General features: G+C 36.0%; 1 protein-coding gene across 2 annotated transcripts; it reads left to right on the top strand.

The window, feature by feature from the left end:
* Positions 1–400: 400 nt before the first annotated feature.
* Positions 401–18,963, top strand: LOC125253186 (titin-like). Of its 2 annotated transcripts, XM_048167011.1 has the most exons (7): positions 423–687; positions 992–1,327; positions 2,086–2,136; positions 12,556–12,894; positions 13,003–13,164; positions 15,036–15,139; positions 18,475–18,963. In XM_048167011.1, exons 1-7 carry the CDS (start codon positions 630–632, stop codon positions 18,535–18,537), a joined length of 1,113 nt encoding a protein of 370 aa, XP_048022968.1. In that variant the 5' UTR covers positions 423–629; the 3' UTR covers positions 18,538–18,963. The 2 variants fall into 2 exon arrangements, with proteins under 2 accessions (XP_048022969.1, XP_048022968.1); XM_048167012.1 differs by lacking the exons at positions 12,556–12,894; positions 13,003–13,164; positions 15,036–15,139; positions 18,475–18,963 and adding exons at positions 7,853–7,969; positions 9,700–10,269 and having other exon boundaries at positions 401–687.
* The last annotated feature ends 925 nt before the right edge of the window (positions 18,964–19,888 follow it).

The following is a 19,888-nucleotide window of genomic DNA, read 5'->3' as shown; positions in this document are numbered from 1 at the left end:
CTGTCTGTGAATGTAAAAGGTCTGTGAAGTTTTAAAGATCTAAATGCATGATAAATGAGGTTATTTTCTCCCAAAAGAAAGAACAGATTATGAACTGCATGAGTTATCAGTAATTCAGTTTTATTTCCTGCTTGAACCTACGTTGGTTTGTGACAAATTTGCAAGCCCGCAAACAGCATGTAATTTGTCCCTCTGTCAAACACTGTAGTTGTAGGTCTGGAAGAGTTTGGTTTGTGTCATTGTTTCTGAACTGCGAAATCAATCCCACTTGGCACGCACTTCCAAAGGATGAGGACTCTGGCTCGAATTGATGTGATAAAACTGATGCTGATGTTATAATTTATCATTTGTATTTCATTCTAAAATTTTTATAAATTTCACAGCAATGAATTGTGAGTATTGGGTAAAGATCCATTTTGAGAATATTGAGAACAATAAAAAGTGTAGTTGGTAAATGTTATAACTGTGGACTGGCACACTTTGATCAGAAGATAGAAGAGAAAGAGGGGGGGAGTTCACACCTTTGGCACACAGATACAGACAGTCCAGGAAGTTATAACTTTGCGTTTTAATGTGAGCGGGTGTGTCGGCGCTTTTGTTAGCTTGCATTTGTGATCAAATGTTTAGAAATGAAGTTTTCCTGCCCTCTCATCTGTGGTCTTGTTTTGTCCTGCATTTGCTTCAAAGGTAAGAGTCACATCCCGCCTAAACACCTGCTCAAAATACTAGTTATTTAAATACTTGTGTCTTATTTTCAATATCTTAGGGTTACATTAGGGATGTCTAAAGAGGCATACATATCTCATTGTATGTTTCTCTAGATGTTCCTACAGCCCAAAGGGTTTCTAAAAATCAAATGTACAGTATATTGACAGAAGTATTGATCGAACGCATAAATATTGATCGAACACACAAATATTTCCTCATTTGTAAGCTGCTTTGGATGCAATGGATAAATGCAAATGTTAATGGCTTGTTTATCATTTCTCAGTCACAAGTTCAAGTTCTGAGCTGACTGTGAATCAGAGCCCGTCCAACATCACTGTGAATGAGGGAGATTCTGCTCAAATCACCTGCTGCTGGAATGAAACTGGATATAGAGTTAAAGTTGCTTGGTACATCAGTGAGACAAAACTTTCAGGAGTAAACGAGCAACGCCAAGAGAATCAAACACAGAACTGTTCAACGCTCCACCTCACAAACATACTTAAAAATGATACTGGTCATTATGTTTGTGTAGTGACTCAAGACATACCAGTCCTGGTTCAGGTGGAAGGCCCTGGAACAGATCTATCTGTCAATGTCAGACAACTACAAAAGACGACTGGTAAGATTCTTCTGTCACAATATTATTTTTCTACACATTCTAATACTATTATAAGACTAGATTTGCATACCCTTTGCAGTATCTGTGAAAATGTTAATAATTTTAACAAAATAAGAGGGATCATAAAAATGGCATGCTATTTTTTTATTTAGTACTGTCCTGAATAAGCTATTTCACATAACAGATGTTTACACATAGTCAAAGACAAAAATAATAGCTGAATTTATAAAAAATTACCCCATTCAAAAGTTTACACACATGCAACATGCAAGTATCTTCTGTAGTTTCTAGAGGGAAGTACTCAATGAAAAATAACATGCAATTTTTATGATCCCTCTAACATTTTCACAGATTCTACACAGAGTATGTAAACTTTTGAGCACAACAATATTCATTATCATTCAAATCACCCGCTGCTAGAATAAAACCAGCCTGTAAAGAACAAGAAAGAATTTCAGAACAAAAAAACCTTTTACAGATGTTGCCAATGCTGAACTGATCTTTTCTAAAAATCCCAATTAAAATGATGTAGGTGATTATGTTTGAATAGTGATTCAGGACATACAGTACCGTTCCTGGGAATAAAAACAGCCCTGTATCATGATTCAGATTCAACTGAGATTGTATCACAAATTCCAGCCTCATTACAATACCATTGCAGTTAAAAGACATGCATTTCTTCCTGTGCATCAATTGAGCAATATCAAATTTAATGACTGTTGCATAATGGAAATGATCTAATTCTTCTGCTGTTTTAGTTTCCAACCCACCTACAATGGTCCAGGTTCCCACCAGACTCCCAGCAGCCAGTGAGTACTATACAGCATGCAAAAACAAGATTATTTTTCTGTGGTGTAGCAGATGTTGTCTGGATGAGTTGAGTCATGGATCACATGGGTGATTTGGGTTCGAGTCAGAGTGTGACTGTATCCTCAATGATGGACATCCGTTCCACTAACCGCGGTGTCACTCTCTGTTGTCTCTGTCTAATAAAGTGAATAAATAATAAATTAACTTTTTTTTACATTTATGATAAATTCTTAAATTAGCAGGCTAAATGTCATCAGAAAATATTATTGTCATTAATATTTTATAATTGAAGAAAAGGCAGATGTATTTAACCATCCAAAAATAAATCCAGAAGATGAGAACTATAATTTTGGATTCTGAAAATAAAGGGTAATGCATAGCATTATGAGCACTGACAGGTGAAGTGAATAACGCTGATGATCTCTTCATCACGGCACCTGATAGTGGGTGGGATATATTAGGCAGCAAGTGAACATTTTGTCCTCAAAGTTGATGTGTTAGAAGCAGGAAAAATGGGCAAGCGTAAGAATTTGAGCGAGTTTGACAAGGGACAAATTGTGATGGCTAGACGACAGAGCATCAAAAGTGGTCCAAGGAAGGAACAGTGGTGACCCAGTGACAGGGTCATGGGCGGCCAAGGCTCACTGATGCATGTGGGGAGCGAAGGCTTGCCCGTGTGGTCCAATCCAACAGACGAGCTACTGTAGCTCAAACTGCTCAAGAAGTTATTGCTGGTTCTGATAGAAAGGTGTCAGAATGTCAGTTTGTTGCGTATGGAGCTGCAGATCAGTCAGGGTGCCCATGCTGACCCCTGTCCACCGCCGAAAGCGCCAACAGTGGACACGTGAGCATCAGAACTGGACCACGGAGCAATGGAAGAAGGTGGCCTGGTCTGATGAATCACGTTTTCTTGTACATCACTTGGATGGCCGGGTGTGTGTGCGTCGCTTACCTGGGGAACACATGGCACCAGGATGCACTATGGGAAGAAGGCAAGCCGGTGGAGGCAGTGTGATGCTTTGGGCAATGTTCTGCTGGGAAACCTTGGGTCCTGCTATCCATGTGGATGTTACTTTGACACGTACCACCTACCTAAGCATTGTTGCAGACCATGTACACCCTTTCATGGAAACGGTATTCCCTGGTGGCTGTGGCCTCTTTTAGCAGGATAATGCGCCCTGCCACAGAGCAAAAATGGATCAGGAATGGTTTGAGGAGCACAACGAGTTTGAGGTGTTAACTAGGCCTCCAAATTCCCCAGATCTCAATCCAATCGAGCATTCAGTGTTGTCCAGTTTTCTTGACATTCCAGGAACATTTTTATAAGGTATAATGTTCCTCAAATGTTCTTTCAACTTAATTTTGATCTAAAATTCAACATTCTAGGAACGTTGATCTGTAACATTCCAAGAACATGAAAATGTCCAGTTTTCTTAAAGGGGTGGTTACGTGTTTTTTTTTCTAGGCTTGATTGTGTTTTTGGGGCACAGTTTAACATGTCTTAATGCTTCGTTTTTTTGAAAACGCTGTATTTTTCATATATTTTATCTTAATTCTACACCTCTGTTTCCACTGTCATATGAACGGCTCGTTTGACTTCCTGCTTCTAAGATACCACTCCCTCCGACATACGCAATGTGCTCAGATTGGTTAGCAGGTTGGTAGCTGGCCCAGTGTATCGTGATTCGCTGAAGCGTCCGGAAACGCCACGCCCCTTACCATCCGTTATTATGCGCTTAGGTGGAAAGTAAATAATTGCGTCTATATTGCTGTATCAAATTGAGCCGAATCAGACCCAGATGAAGAGGGTCAGGCAGGACCTCTGCAATCGCGGCTTTTAAAGGACGTTTATGAATGGTATTTCATTTTGTATTTGTGTCAAAGTGTTTAGATATGCTGCCACTGCTGTTTGTTAGCTTTCAATATACAGTTTTATCCTGATTAAAGCTTTACTGTAGCCAAATACATGCCTGAGTAGTCACATTTTTGTAAAGGTAGCGTTTAATTTATAGCATGAACAACTGTTTGTCTATGAACATAGATGTTTGTTGGTGTTTGTTGCACTAGAACTTAGCTAACTGGCTAGCAAAAACGAGTTGCTCTTTGTATATGTCCTAGATGCATTAAGAATAGCAACAGAACTATAACATTACGTTTAAAAGACATGTACAAACAATAAAACGTACTTACAGTTTGAAGCCAATAGCTTCTGCTTTTAAAGTGGGAACTGTTTCATCTTTCAGTAATAGCCTTTGTGCAAATCCAGCACTGAACTCGTGTAAATTCTGGAAGCTGTCTTCAGCGCCGCATCCAGTGTAGAAAATATCACAGATTATAATGGGTTCTATTATCTTTTGATGCATGGCATCGCGCCGCGCCGCGCCGCTCGCTTTCGGTGTAAACAACTCTTCCACTTCCATTTTGCTGCGCCACATGGCCTCGCCCACTTTGTTGCGTGTTCCCGGGGGCAGTGTTTATGTTAATAGCAAGGGTTTATGATGTCACCAACCCGGGAAGAAGCTCATTGTAGTCCAAACCGGGCGTTTTTGTAGGCAATAAACTGCGATAACTTTAAAAGACAATATCTCCGTTTGCATTGAACTTTCAGCGCTGTAACTTTGCAGATACTGTTTATGCTCAAGCAGCAACATTACACACTAACTAAAGTTAAAAAAGTGAAATCGCATTGAACCACCCCTTTAATGTTAGTAGAATGTTATTTAAAGGTTAGTATGATGTTACTGAAACGTTCTTTCAATCATTCAAACACCTGCTGTGAACAAACACTGAAAGAAAGAGAAATAAAAACACAAACTAACTTTCTTCATCCACAGCCTTAGATGAACTGAAGATAAAAGACATTAAATCTCTCAAGATCTGATTAAACAACTCCACAGACAGCATTACAAGCTTCACTTATTACTAACCAGACTGACTTTATTTCTGCCACACGTCTACAGAAGCCCTGAGAATTAACAGAAGTTTAGATGTTTCGTTTGAGGTTATCATGGAGATTGGTGGTTGTTTTAGTTGAGCTTTTGACTATTATAGAGTTGTTTCTTTATCAGCAATCACATGTTTTCAGAAAACATTTCTGCATTAATATATTAGAAGATCAACATGTCTGTTCTAATAACAGACCAATGACTGCATTAAAGTGCTTTAATCAACTGCCTTATAGTAGTTGTCTTTGCTTTTGGTATTGAAGTGTTATGTGAAGAGGAAATAGTACACTCAAATGTGATAGAAATAATTTTTAACACTGAACTGATTTATGAAGGATTGTCCAAAATTTAGAAGTTAAAAGTGACACTCATCACCACCAATCTCCATGATAACCTCAAACGAAACATCTAAACTTCTGTTAATTCTCAATAAGTACTTCTGTAGACGTGTGACAGAAATAAAGTCAGTCTGGTTAGTAATAAGTAGAGGTGGGCATAGATTAATTTTTTTAATCTAGATTAATCTAGATTAATTTTGGAATTAATCTAGATTAATCTAGATTAAAATGGCTCATTTGAATTCTGCCGAAGACATTCAGAATATGTGAGATACCCAAATTGTCCCTGCGTCCCAATGTCCATACTATCCATCCTAAATAGTATGTGAGATTAAAATAAGTGTGTCCCAAAGCATAGTATGTTGAAAAGAGTATGCCAAAAGTCCCCGGATGGTCTACTATTTCCGGTAGATTTTCGAAGTGTGGATCCATGCACACTATAAAGGCTAATATTGCCCACAACCCATTGCGCATTGTATGAGGATTCAGTTCAGAACTACAAACACGAGTAAAAAGTGTTAAAAACTACAAAACATGGAGAATATGCACGATCGACGCTGAGAGGTTGTTTGAGTGACTAATAATCAGTTCAAACTGATAGAAAATATTTATTTAATGTTATATGTGCTATTTTTCATCTGCAAATACCAATGTGGACTTTCATAAAGATCTGATTCGCCATTAACTTTTAAATGCATCATTATGCATTAATATGAGGAGAGTTCTCCACATGAAAGACTCGCGACTGCAGATCAACGTGCTGCATTTCTCTCTGATACGGTAGGAAATTAGCTAAATGAAATGTGGAGGATGTAAGATAATTGACAGGGCAGTTTACGGTGACAGGATGCGACAGAGAGCAAAGACGCAATTGTATGACGTGATAGTATGTCCCAAAGCTTGTCTACTCTTTTGCTACACACTCAACAGTAAGTACTTTTTGTACACAGAAAGAGTACTTTTAGGGCGTAGTATAAGTAGGCGAATTGGGACGCAGCAAATGACTAAAAGTAATCCGCCATTTTGTCCGACAAAGCAGATAGGAGTTAGAAGATTAACCTCGGTGGAGTTAAACTTTTGTATATTATATTTTGTATATTGACATCTTTCCGCGTTTGAAACAACATTGATTCTCATGTTCATTCATGGTTATTTGATGCTATAAAAGATGATCGGTTTACGAGCCTCTTGAGCTGAGGGGCTACAGCAATCTGTCACGACCATGGTAACAACACATTAAAGAAAACGGGTTTTATTGTTTGAATTTCTTAAAAAACTACACAGTTTTAAAGCTGGGACTTTGTTAAATATCATAAGTTACCTGCTCTGTCTTGTCTGTCGACGTGTTGTCAGTGTCCTCTTTGCTCCGTGATGCATTAATCACTGTGTGACGTGACGGGCGTGACAGCGCCACGGCTTGTCGGACAAAGCAACAGTAACTAAGGGGGGCAGGTCTTCGCGAAGGGTCAGTTCGGCTAGGTATACATCCGAGCTAAAATATCAAGGTGAAAGTCATCATAGCTTGCGTAGTATAGACCCAGCTCCCAACCCAACTTTGAGAATAGATTAACGGCGATATTTTTTTTATCGCCCGATAAGAGTCTCGCGTTAACGCAGCACGTTAACGCCGTTAACGGCCCACCACTAGTAATAAGTGAAGCTTGTAATGCTGTTTGTGGAGTTGTTTAATCAGATCTTGAGAGATTTAATGTCTTTTATCTTCAGTTCATCTAAGGCTGTGGATGAAGAAAGTTAGTTTGTGTTTTTATTTCTCTTTCTTTCAGTGTTTGTTCACAGCAGGTGTTTGAATGATTGAAAGAATGTTTCAGGAACATCATACTAACCTTTAAATAACATTCTACTAACATTAAGGAAACTGGACATTTTCTGTTCTTGGAATGTTACAGATCAACAATGTTGAATTTTAGATCAAAATTTTTCAAAATCATTTGAGGAACATTATACCTTCTAAAAACGTTCCTGGGACGTCAAGAAAACTGGACGTTTTTTACGTTCCCAGAACCAACACTGAATATTAAGAGAACATTCTTATAACAAAATTCTGTTAGCTGGGAAGCCCGATCCATGGAGGCTCCACCTCGCAACTTACAGGACTTAAAGGATCTGCTGCAAACTATCTTGGTGCAGATACCACAGCACACCTTCAGGGGTCTAGTGGAGTCCATGCCTCGACGGGTCAGGGCTGTTTTGGCAGCAAAAGGGGGACCAACACAATATATTTTATATATATTTATATTTATAAATTTCATTTTTTTTTTCAGGTTTACTAGCTTTACTTTTGTAGTAAATTCTCTTAAATTCTCTCTAAAAAGTAGGATGTGCCATAAAGCAAACTACAAATCCCATGATAAATGCCTTGGGTATGTATTATGATTGTAAAAGTTCTTAAAAAGATCAATTGTTTCTCACAGGTAGTTCACGTGAGGTTGTGATGATATACATTTTCAGAAGTCTGCCCTTCATTTGTCTGCTGATGGCATTCTTTTATCTGAACAGGGACGACAAAAAAGCCACAGTATCAAAACCAGGTAACATATCCAACACCAAATTCACAATATAGTTTAATTGTTTGTTTAGCATTTAACCACACAAACCAGCTCTGAGATGAAGAATCGCAAAATTAAAACATTTGATTTGAGGCAAATATATATTTGAAAACTGGAAATAGACTGTATGCTTAACATTTTTTTGAAAAAAAAAGATAAAATCCCAGATTTGGAAAAATGCATTGCTACAGTTTCAGTAAGAGAGAGAAAAAATTCCTCGATGATGCAAGAATAATGCACAAAAGATTGTTTAGAAATAAAATGCATTCAACAACTATCAATAAAAATAACGAAAATCACTATTTTACACCCCATGACAGTGACTCTGCTTATGGAAAGCAAATAGTATTATTTAAAGTGAAAGTTTACCAATTTTCAACCTGCTTTGTATTGTTATAATGACAATAGTATATATAAATGAACAATGTTTCCATCCAAAGTTGCATATTCAACTTGTGCGCAAATTTTGAATATCGCATAAAATATTTGCGAATAAAGCATTGTTACCATCCAGCGAGTCAAAGAGAACAAAAACGTCACTTCCTGATAGACTGGCGCTAAATATCACAAAAAAATTGAAGTTTCTGCAGTAGAAGCCACTATATATAATCATTTTCATATATAATAAATTATTTGCGCCTCTGAGCGCGAAGACGAAATGCAATAATGCTGTCATGTTATCTTGCATTCAGATGCCTGGTCTATCTGGGAGGGAATTAAACTGAACCACTTTAACAATAGACTTGGCTCAGGTATTACAGAATGACCAAAACAATATTTCAGATGCTGTGAGATGAGATCTGTCCGCTCATTTGTCATGTTATGCTGTCCCATCGCAAAGTCACGTTTTTTTTTATGCACATCAAGGAATTTATTCGGTAAAAGTGTTTCCATCGCAGTTTATGTGCATGTTTTTGTGTCGCATAAAAAAAATGATCCTACTCATTTGAGTGCATAAGTTTTTTTTATGTGCATTTTTGGAATTTATGCGCATCTTGGCGTTTCCATCCAGGGTTTTTTTTTATGCGATATCCCAAAATGTGCATAAAAATATGTGGATGGAAACATAGCTAATGTTTATTCATCAAAAGTCTGTCAGATTATTCTGCTGACTTTTGACACTTCTGCATTTTTCTATCCCTGCCTACGGGCAGTCGGATCGACAGATGGTTATTAACAGAACAGTTATAGTAAGTGTAGGTTTATCACTGAAATTTATATTGTGCTTTCTCTACTCTTTTCTTACCACAGCATTATGGTAAAAATGGAACACAGTGGCAACAGCTTTCTTATCTGTACTCTACGGCGTTTTGCTTGGCAACATGCCTAGTGCATTATGGGTGTTGAAGTTTTCTATTTGGCAAAAGGGAAGACAACAGCCTTTCTCTCTGTTTTCTCTAGTCAGGTAGCACCAATATCAATTTTTTCCGCCTTTCTACCGCATAGGCTGCCAAGTTTTATTTTGTTGTTTACTTTTGTTAAGACCACTAAACCCTTGACATAATATTCAGATTTCAAAACCGCAGCAGTGATGTATGAACTTGTGGTCAAAAGGTTCATTTTTCTTCTTTTGTCTCTGTTATGACTAAGTATGGTAAGCAAATTAAAAAAAATATATATGTTTGGTACCATAGTTGAAGTAAGTTTATACCCTTAAATGTTGCTGAGATTTTACTGATTTTCATATATATTCATATTTCAATCTAAACCAGTTGAGCATGCTGTAGAATCAGGAGGACAGGATGAAAACCTGGAGGCCGGAGAAACACAGAGAAATGAAACTGAAGAGATAAAACAGGGTGAGAAAGTTTCTGAACAGGATGGGAGGAATGGGAGGAATGGGAGGGACAACTCAGAGAAACCTGAAGTTACTGCTGCAACCGAAGAAGAAAAGAATGAAGAAAAAGAGACTGTTGTGGTTGTGGAACAAGGTTCATCTCCAGTGCAGGACAATGAAAACAAGAGCGTTTCTGTTCTGGACACTGAAGAAAAGACAAATCTAATGGCTGATGTTGAAGACGTGACCGTTTCTGTGCTAGGTGGCATAGTTTCAGCTCTGTGAGACACAGGAAATGCAGTTATGGGTGTGCTGTTCCGTTCTATGATGTCACTTCCTGTATCATAGCTTGTTTGCTGACTCCTAATGGTTTACATTGATTGCAACTGAATTCTTACAGTAGATTGTTTCCGAACTGGTTTTGAAACAATAAAAAAATGTCTTCAACTTCATGCATGAATCTTTGTGTGTTTTTTGTGGGGTTGTGTGTATGGTTGTGCTCAGTGTGTCCAGGGTAGAACGAGCGTGAGATCAGTGATGTGGTTTACTCTGGGCTTCGCTCTGACAAAATTAGTCGCGTGGTTGTTTTGGGGTGGGGGGGGGTGGGGGGGGGGGGATGTTTAGAGAAAATCTGAGAGCACAAGTTATTTTTTCATGTGAAAGGTTGTGATGTGGGAGTAAGGCAGACTTCAGATTCTCAGCAGATGCTCAGAAATGAAGTGTTCCTCCAGACTCCTGTGTGGGCTCCTCATGTCATGCCTTTGTTTCAGAGGTAAGTGCCACACAAAACAACTTCCTGAATGGAAAACCAGCACAGACATTCAAGGATACTATTCAGTATTAGTTCAAAATAAAGTAAATCAAATGTTTGTAGAGCTGAGAGATGACGCTGTCTTCCTGCATTCAGCTGGAGACATTATTTCGTAGCATTTTAATAAACACTCTTATTTATCATTTACTGCTGTCACATTGTAGCTCTGTATAGAATAATCTGAATTTTATTAATTTGTGTAAGTTTTTATCTGATTCATTATTATACATTTGATGTATGCGAATTAATTTAAATATTTTTATGTTGATTTTTAAATGTACTTTTTTATGGTATAGAGATATATAGGAAGGAGGAAGATTTTCATTTAAATTGCACTAAGACGTTTTTAAAACTTGCTTAGTCAGTCAGTAACATTGTAGGCATTATAAACGCAACAACCTGTAAACAAGCAGCCCATGTTTGGATATTTATTCAATTTGGTTCAATTCACATTTATTTGTATAGCGCTTTTCACAATTCAATTTCAATTAACAATGCGTCGTTTCACAGCAGCTTTACAGAAAATGCATGTTTCTACATTATAATCAGTCTTGGGTAGATTACTTACAAATTACTTACAAATTGTAGTCCATTACTTAATACAAATTACATAATTAAAAACTGTAGTTAGTAACATAATCCAGTACATATTTTAGGACTACTTTTTAATTACTTTTTGATTACTTTTTGACATAAAGTGTTTATAACGTTGATTTGAATAGGATAATCTTGTACCATATTGATAAAATAGAGAAAGAAAGAAATTCTCGAAGAGAAAGAAAAATGGTTCCATTTTTGTTATCAACAAAATGAAGTGCATTAAACATTACGTCAGGGTTTGGGAAGGATAAGAGTGTTAAATTAAAATACATAAAATCTCTCAGTTTTCCATGTAATTATATGCGTGCAATTCCACAAAACTTTTGAAAAAGGAACATTTTAAAGATAAAAATTATTATTTTTTTGAATATTAAGTAATCAAGTAATCGATAAAAAAAGTAACTGAATTCTGATTGAGTATTTTAAACTGTAATATAATCTAATTGTATGTATGTTTTAGAATTTACATAATACAGATTACAAAAAAATCAGTTACAACCTGGTTACAATTTAGAGAAATCCGTTATCAGAGGTGACTGTCAAAGTAATGTCCATAATTGTAGAAACAGAAATGTACAGTACTAAGATGATACAAATCATGCAGTTAACTAATGTCACTTATTCATTTATGATCTCAGCAATCAACAATGATCTCATTAAAGCAATGATTACATGTTGTGATCATAATTATTACAATATATGGAAAATTTAGCAGATATAAGCTGGTATGGTTAGGCAGATACGAGTTGTAAGGGTTTTTATATACGTTAATTAATGTACCACCTAGATAAAGTAATTATGTATCATTTATTATCATCTATATATCACATATCAAGGGAAGAATGGTACATATGCTGAAACCTCAGCAAAATGTAAAACTGTACAGCACTTTCATTCTGATTTCATCTAACAGAAAAAGAAACACAAGTAAGCTGCTTGGAAATGTCTTTAAGGATATTTGTCAATGTTAGCAAAGAGCATTGGATTTTGGTCTTTTTATTTATTTTGTTTCATAATTATCACCCATTATGTAAGACATTAATTAAAAACAAAAACATTGTTTATATTTTTAAATCAGTTGCTTCACACCATTTTTTTTGTCTAATCAAAGATGATCAAATCTTATCCTGGTCTTCAAATTGCATCCAGGAAAAATTGCATCCTGGAAATATTAAACATTTAAAAAGCAATTTTAAAAAATGAAAATGACATTTTTAGATATGAAGTTACACTTTTTTATGGTTCCTTTTAAGGTTAAAATGATTTGCTAACAGTTTCAAGTCTGAGTAATGGAGAAGTCCCTAAAGATACAAACTACTACACCATCAAAAACAACAGCCATTAACATTCATGTGTTTCTTGTGTGTTGTTGTTTCTCAGTCACAGGTTCAAGTAAGGAGCTGACTGTGAATCAGAGCCCGTCCAACATCACTGTAAATGAGGGAAATTCTGCTCAAATCACCTGCTGCTGGAATAAAATCGGAGTTAAAGCTAAAGTTGCTTGGTACATCAATGAGACAAAACTTTCAGAAGTAAACGAGCAATGGCAAGAGCATCAAACACAGAACTGTTCAACGCTCCACCTCACAAACATACTTAAAAATGATACTGGTCATTATGTTTGTAAAGTGACTCAAGACATACCAGTCCTGGTTCAGGGGAAAGGAAATGGAACAGATCTATCTGTTAGTGTCAGACAACTAGAAAATACAACAACTGGTAAGATTCTTCTGTCACAGTATTATTTTCTCTACACATTTCAGTTAAAAGACCACCATTATCAAACTCATACAGTATTTGATGTAATTCAATCTATTTCTTCTGTAGAAGTTTCTTCCTCGACTCAAACAACCCAGACTACACACCATACATCCACACCCCCACAAACAGACCTTACCCTGTATTTGTCCCTGGCCGCTGCCATCAGCCTGGTGACCCTCTGCTTGGCCTTAAGCGTGTGCAAGATGAGGAGCTCCTGTAAAAAAACAGGTAGGCTACACTTCATTTTAATACCGAGACTCATTACACTCTGAGAAGGAATGGTTGAAGGATTCAGTCAGGTGCTTCATATATACAACATTTTAGATGGGTTCCTTTATAAAAACCCACTGACCCTTTTTTTTCCTGAGAGTGTACCGACATGATTGTATGTATGTTGAAGGCATGTGCACTGCATTCCTTCATCGAGTTAATGACGAAGTCCAATACTGAAATCACAACCAGTGTCCATTTTATTATTCATTTAAAGGAAGGATTGGACATTTTCTTCAGCTGACTAAACAGCAGTACGCTGTCATGCAAACATCCAGACACTCTTACTGACTAACAGTACAGCGTATGATGCAAGTGCATGTAATATGAAAAATAATGTAGCCTGTGTCACAAAGTTGCTGTGTGAGCAGGTCTTTGTCAAAGCTTATCAGATTTTGTAACGGCGTGGCCTCTCCACACAGGAAGTGCAACTGTTGAGCTTATTCAAACACACCTTTAACATTATTTTTAAAAGTAACAGTTATTGTGTTCTTTAAAAATAATAATAATAATAATAATAATAATTTCTATGAAGTTCTAAAACATTACTTCTAAAAACTTGTAAGTATATTAATATAAAATAAATATGCATTTGATTTTATATATAAATAATAATAATAATAATAATAATATATTTATATTTATTTATTGAATAAATGTTACATTGTTCTCAAATGGTGAGTTGCAACCCCCAAACAGCAAGAAAAAAAGCAACTAAAAAAAAGCATACTCGTTTTAAGCATCATTTGGTTGTAAAAAAAAAAAAAAAGCTTTAAAACTGAAACAAATTTACACAGTAAAATTTACAGTAATTTTTTTTCCATTGAAACAAAAATATACCATAAAAAAAATGCATTCTGGATAATATTTGTTGTTTTCGAGAAAGTAGCCTATATGAAAATAACAAATATTACCCAGAATGTGTTGTCATTGGAAACAGTATTTTACTGTGTAAATTTGATTTGTTTGTTTTTTGTAAGCCATTTTTAAAAATGTGTATAATATTATTACAGTATGTAGCATCAGTGTTTGTTCCATGTGTTCGGCTGATAGAATGCACTTATGCATTTATACAATTTTCCTTTTCAGCCAATGCAGCTCATATTAATATAATTAAATAAGGACATTTCTGTTTACTTTTCTACAAAATCCAATGTAAAACCTGGTTCCTGAGTCCTGACGCTGAACCACTGCGTTACTTCAGTAGCATTACTATTCGAGTTGACTGAGGCTGTCTCTCAGTTCTGCTGTGTTTGGCTTGCAGGTTTTAAATTTTTTTTAGCCAGGTTTTTTTTTTTTTTTTTTTGTCATCTGGACAAAGTTTGCATGCAACGACTTTAACACCCCTATATATATTTGCAGTATAGACCACTTTGTTGAGTTGTAATAGGAACAGTCTATTGTTGGTCACATCGCTTGCTTGCAGCGTAGACATGTTGTCATACCCTCTACCTAGGGCTGGGCGATATATCGCATGCGATTCTCACGCGCATTTCGTCAGTAAAGCCGGTTCCCTGATTACCGCTAAATCGCCATCACCTGCTTTTAAATGGAGCGCCATTTAACAGACAGAGCCGTAGTTCACTGATAAGCCACGCAATATTCGATAATGAACGCGATATTTGCGTGGCTTATCAGTGAACTACGGCTCTGTCTGTTAAATGGCGCTTCATTTAAAAGCAGGTGATGGCGATTTAGCGGTAATCAGGGAACCGGCTTTACTGATGAAATGCGCGTGAGAATCGCATGCGATATATCGCCCAGCCCTACCTCTACCCATGCAAACAGCTATATATAATATATATCTCTATGTCTCTATGTTCCCTCAGAACGAGTGGTCATTCACCAGACGCCACACAGCGAGGGTGAGGAGCATGAGCACATGGAGGAGGAGGACGGCAGCACAGGCTCATCTCGAGGATCCCTCCAATGGGTAAGTGAGATCTAGCCTCATGAGAAGTCCTAATAACATGTACAAGATGGCAAAACTGTATATGTTGAGCAATGCAAAAACATACTATGTTTTTGGCAGCTGTGGTTGCCAGAATAATTCTATAAAAAATACAGTGAAAATGTAAAATATTTATACAGAACAACCAGTAAATTCAGAAACCCACACTGCTTCTATACTGACAACCACCATAATAATGCAGGTGGTAATAGAGGAAGCCACATGAAGAATCACAAAGGTCATCACAAACAGCTTTTTCCCAAGCAGATATACTATTATATTAGGTTGTGCACTAGTCATTAATACAAACACAAAATACCATCTTGATAACACACTTTATATGCAATAAAAACATTCATTAATCAACAAAATATGTAACATAAAACCCTAATGTGCAAAACTGATAACAAAAACTATGAAGAAACATGATTATTTAAACAAAATACCTTCAAATGTGAAGTGTCACGCAGGGAATTGTGGGAATGTCAGTTTACAGTTTTTGACCGTAAATTATTTACGTTATTACATTTTTTTACAGTATGTTTAAAGCCTAACCATGATTGTAATAAGAAACAACTATAAAATCTGAACAAATTATTGAGTTGTTGTAAGAATGTGTTGGTGAGACCTTTCTAAACACACCCACAGCTTTAAATGCTGGTCTTTGGCTCGGTTTGAAATGGAATACAAGCATACTTCAAATTATGTACTGTATATTATTATGTAAAAACAAAATGGTAATGCTTCAATCTGTAGCATGCTACAGATCATGATGTTGCATGTTCAGACAAGTTCATTTTATTCAGGGCTATTTTGCATTTTTATTCCAATTTTCAAATCTCCTCACTTTTAGCAATGCTGAAATAGTTAAAATGTCAGTTGTAGTTTCAACTTCAAAAAATAAAAAAATAAAACATTTAATGCTAGATAGTTGTAAAAAGGTTAACAAAAGATGGCAACACCAGTATGGGGAACACATTTTCATTATTAACTACAACTTCTGCCTCAAACTCCTAATTTACTGCTCATTAATAGTTAGTAAGGTAGCATTTTTGTAGCATTTACGTTTAGGTATTGAGTAGGATTAAAGGATGTAGAATAAAGTCATGCAGAATAATGCATTAAAGGGATAGTTCACCCAAAAATGAAAATTATCCCATGATTTTCTCACCCTCAAGCCATAGGTGTATATGACTATCTGATTTCAGATGAACACAATGGGATATATTTTAAAATATCCTGGCTCTTCCAAGCTTTATAATGGTAGTGAATGGGGGTGTGTTTTGAAGCCCCCAAAAAATGCCTCCATCAATCATAAATATAATCCATATGGCTCCAGAGGGTTAAAGGCCTTCTGAAGTGAAGCGATGGGTTTTTGTGAGAAAAATATCCATATTTAAACCTTTATTAACTATAATAACTAACTACACATACTGCGCAAGCCGATTTGCACTAAAGGATAAAATAATGGTAATATAATGATTACATTTTCATTTTTGAGTTAACTATCCCTTTAATATGTGCTTCATAAGTACTAATAAACAGACAATATACTAATAATATACAAGCTATTTGCAATATTACCGTTAATTCGATTAGCAAAATCTCAATGCAAATTCAACAATGAGTCAAAACTTAAATAAATGTTGATATGTCGTCTGGGAGTGTGTTCTAAGTGTAATGTTGTAACATGTTGTAGGTCATTCATTGATATTCATACAGACATTTGGGTAACACTTTACTTGAAGGGGTGTGCATAAGACTGACATGACACCTTCATAATCTTGACATGACACGTGTCATGAATATGAAGGAGGTTTTATGAATGTTTATGACAACTGTCATTAAGTGTCATTCGCTCAGTTATGTCATTTTTAATGCAAAGATGACATTGTTTGAGATGTCTTTGTTACGACAACTTGACATAAACCAACACATCATAACCTGTCAGTGTCTTTGTCATGACAACGTGACATTAGCAAAACATCATAACCTGTCATAAACATGACATAGCAGATTAATTATCAAACTTAAAAAACTACTTAGCTTTATGGGTTAACATTACATTACATTATTTTGGTAACATTTCAGTATAGGGAACACATATATAAACGATTAACTATGACTTTTCCCTCAATAAACTCTTAATTTACTGCTTATTATAGTTAATTATTGGGTTTAAGTATTGGGTAGGATTAAGAATGTAGAATAAGATCATGCAGAATAAGGCATTAATATGTGCTTTATAAGTACTAATAAACAGCCAATATTTTAGCCATATGAATGCTAATAGTAATAAGCAACTAGTTAAAAGACCCTAAAATAAAGTGTTACCATTATTTTATAACAGTGTAATCTTTTTTACGAAATTTGAAATTGTCTATTATCTGACCTTCTGTTGGTGGAAACTTAAAAAAAAAAAAAAAAAAAAAAAAAAAAAACATGAAATGAAAAATAGTCATGACGCTGTTATAAAATTATTTGTCAGAGTATTGTCACTTAATGACATTTTAATGACAAGTTCAATTTGTACCACTGTACTTGAGCTCAAGATACATATTTATGACACTATTATAATGGCCTCATGACAGCCATTGTCAAAACCAACGACATGACAGTTTAATGTAATGTTAACTCATAAAGCTAAATAATGTCAAATTGTCATGACAAAGACACTGACAGGTTATGATGTATTGGTTTATGTCAAGTTGTCATAACTCGGACATCTCAAACAATGTCATCTTTGCATTAAAAATGACATAACTGAGCGAATGACACTTAATGACAGTTGTCATAAACATTCATAAAACCTCCTTCATATTCATGACATGTGGCATGTCATGATTATGTAGGTGTCATGTCAGTCTTACGCACACCCCTTCAAGTAAAGTGTTACCGAAATTTGCATACTGCAAATTCCAAACATTTCACTTAAGGACCCTCGACCCGAATCACCAATAATGCATTGCAATACAGAGCACAATAAATGCAACATCTGTGATGTACAAATGCAAGTGTCCAGCTACATCTTAAAAACAACAACAACATGTTTTTCTTTTAAATCAGAATAAATTAAAAGATGTTTTTACTCTGGATTGTTTTGCTTCTCACATTACTGTATGATGTCATAATGCACAATCTCGGAGCAACATCTGCAATTCCAGCGTGACTTCTGAGATCTCACTCGTGTGCATCCGAGCCTCTTTCTGTGCAAAATCTGCTCTTTTATCAGAGCAGATCTCTTTAAATTCTACAGCTTCTGATGAAATGATTCCATCCATATTTCAATGTTTGTTTCATGTTCTGTCTCTTTACAGTATCAAGTACCAGTTTACTGGTCTTACTTTGATCTACAGAGAGGCGAAGAAGAAGACAAATGAAAGGAAAGACAAGCGTGATGCTCTGTTCATTGGACTGTATTTTGCATTGTTCTTTCTTTTGTGAGAGTGTTTTTGTAAATAGAATCTGTGGAAACCATCTGAGCTCTTGACTGTGGTTTCAGATATTAATCTCTGTTTGTAGCAGCTCCACTGATTGATCGTTTTGTTCTTATTTTAATTTTGTTGTCTTTTTAGTCGTCTAAAAAAAAGTTCCAACCTGGCATGGAAAACTACTTGGATACATTCATGCCCAAATTCAAACATGTATAAAAGTAGTACATACTGCCTGCAGCCCTGCACCTGAAGTCTAACCGTGAAGATTTACACTGTACAGATGTCTGCCATACCTTTCAGCCTTCTTAGAAATGTTGACACTTTCATACTGTGGTTTCTTTTGCCATTTACAATAAAAGTGTGTGAAAACCATTGACTGCGAAACTGGTGTCATTACGTGCGCAAGAAAGAAAGAAGAAGAGGGAGGTAGATGTTGCATTTCAGGGTGGAAACTCTGGTGGTATTGACAGGTCAATGGCAGGAAATGGAAAGTGTTGTGCATCTGGTTTCCTCCGACCTTGTTTTCAACTGTTGTATACTTCTGTTGACCAAACAAGTAAAACAGATATCACAGAAATCACATTTTACTCCCAAGTCAGCATAAAAACACTAGATTATTTCTTGTATAGGAAAATAAAACTAATTATGTCACTAAATATGTTCAGATTTTGTCTGAATTTAGAGACAAAAGCACCATCAGGCCACTAGTCCTCGCCATGCACAACCACATGACCTAGATTCAGTTTTTCTCTCACAAACATCTACTTAACATCATAAAACCTGCATTTGTCTATAATATGAGCCTAAACTATACTATATTACACCGTGCATTACGTTTTACTACATCGAATCCTTCTTTATAGACCATGACGTCTGTTTTTCGATGACCAGAATGCGTTTCTCTTACACTCAGGTTTGCAAACTTTTTTTGTGCTGGTCCATTTTGGTGTGAAAGATTTGCTTCACTAAATAGCCAACAATTTTTTCAATGAAAGGAAAGATATATCCCTATAGACAAATAACTGCAATTAGCAGGCAGGATAATGGTCAATGTTCTTTGAAGAAAACAACTGAGGCAGCGAAGTTGAAAGTGTAAGTAAGGGAAAACTTTGACTTTAGTTCACTTTACTCAGTTGAACATATCCAGAGGTGTTAGCATTGCTCATTAAAACACATATAGCAAGTGTAGCTTAAGTTTCCAACTTTCAGTGCCTACAGACCCCTCTGACCTCAGCAATTGGTTTTTTTTTTTTACAGTTGTCACAAAAACTGCAGGTTTATGTGCGTCATTATTAGC

Source organism: Megalobrama amblycephala, linkage group LG18 (assembly GCF_018812025.1).
Source record: "Megalobrama amblycephala isolate DHTTF-2021 linkage group LG18, ASM1881202v1, whole genome shotgun sequence".
NCBI classification, from domain to species: domain Eukaryota; kingdom Metazoa; phylum Chordata; class Actinopteri; order Cypriniformes; family Xenocyprididae; genus Megalobrama; species Megalobrama amblycephala.
The sequence above is the reverse complement of the archived record's forward strand: the minus strand, read 5'-3'. Positions and strand labels throughout refer to the sequence as shown.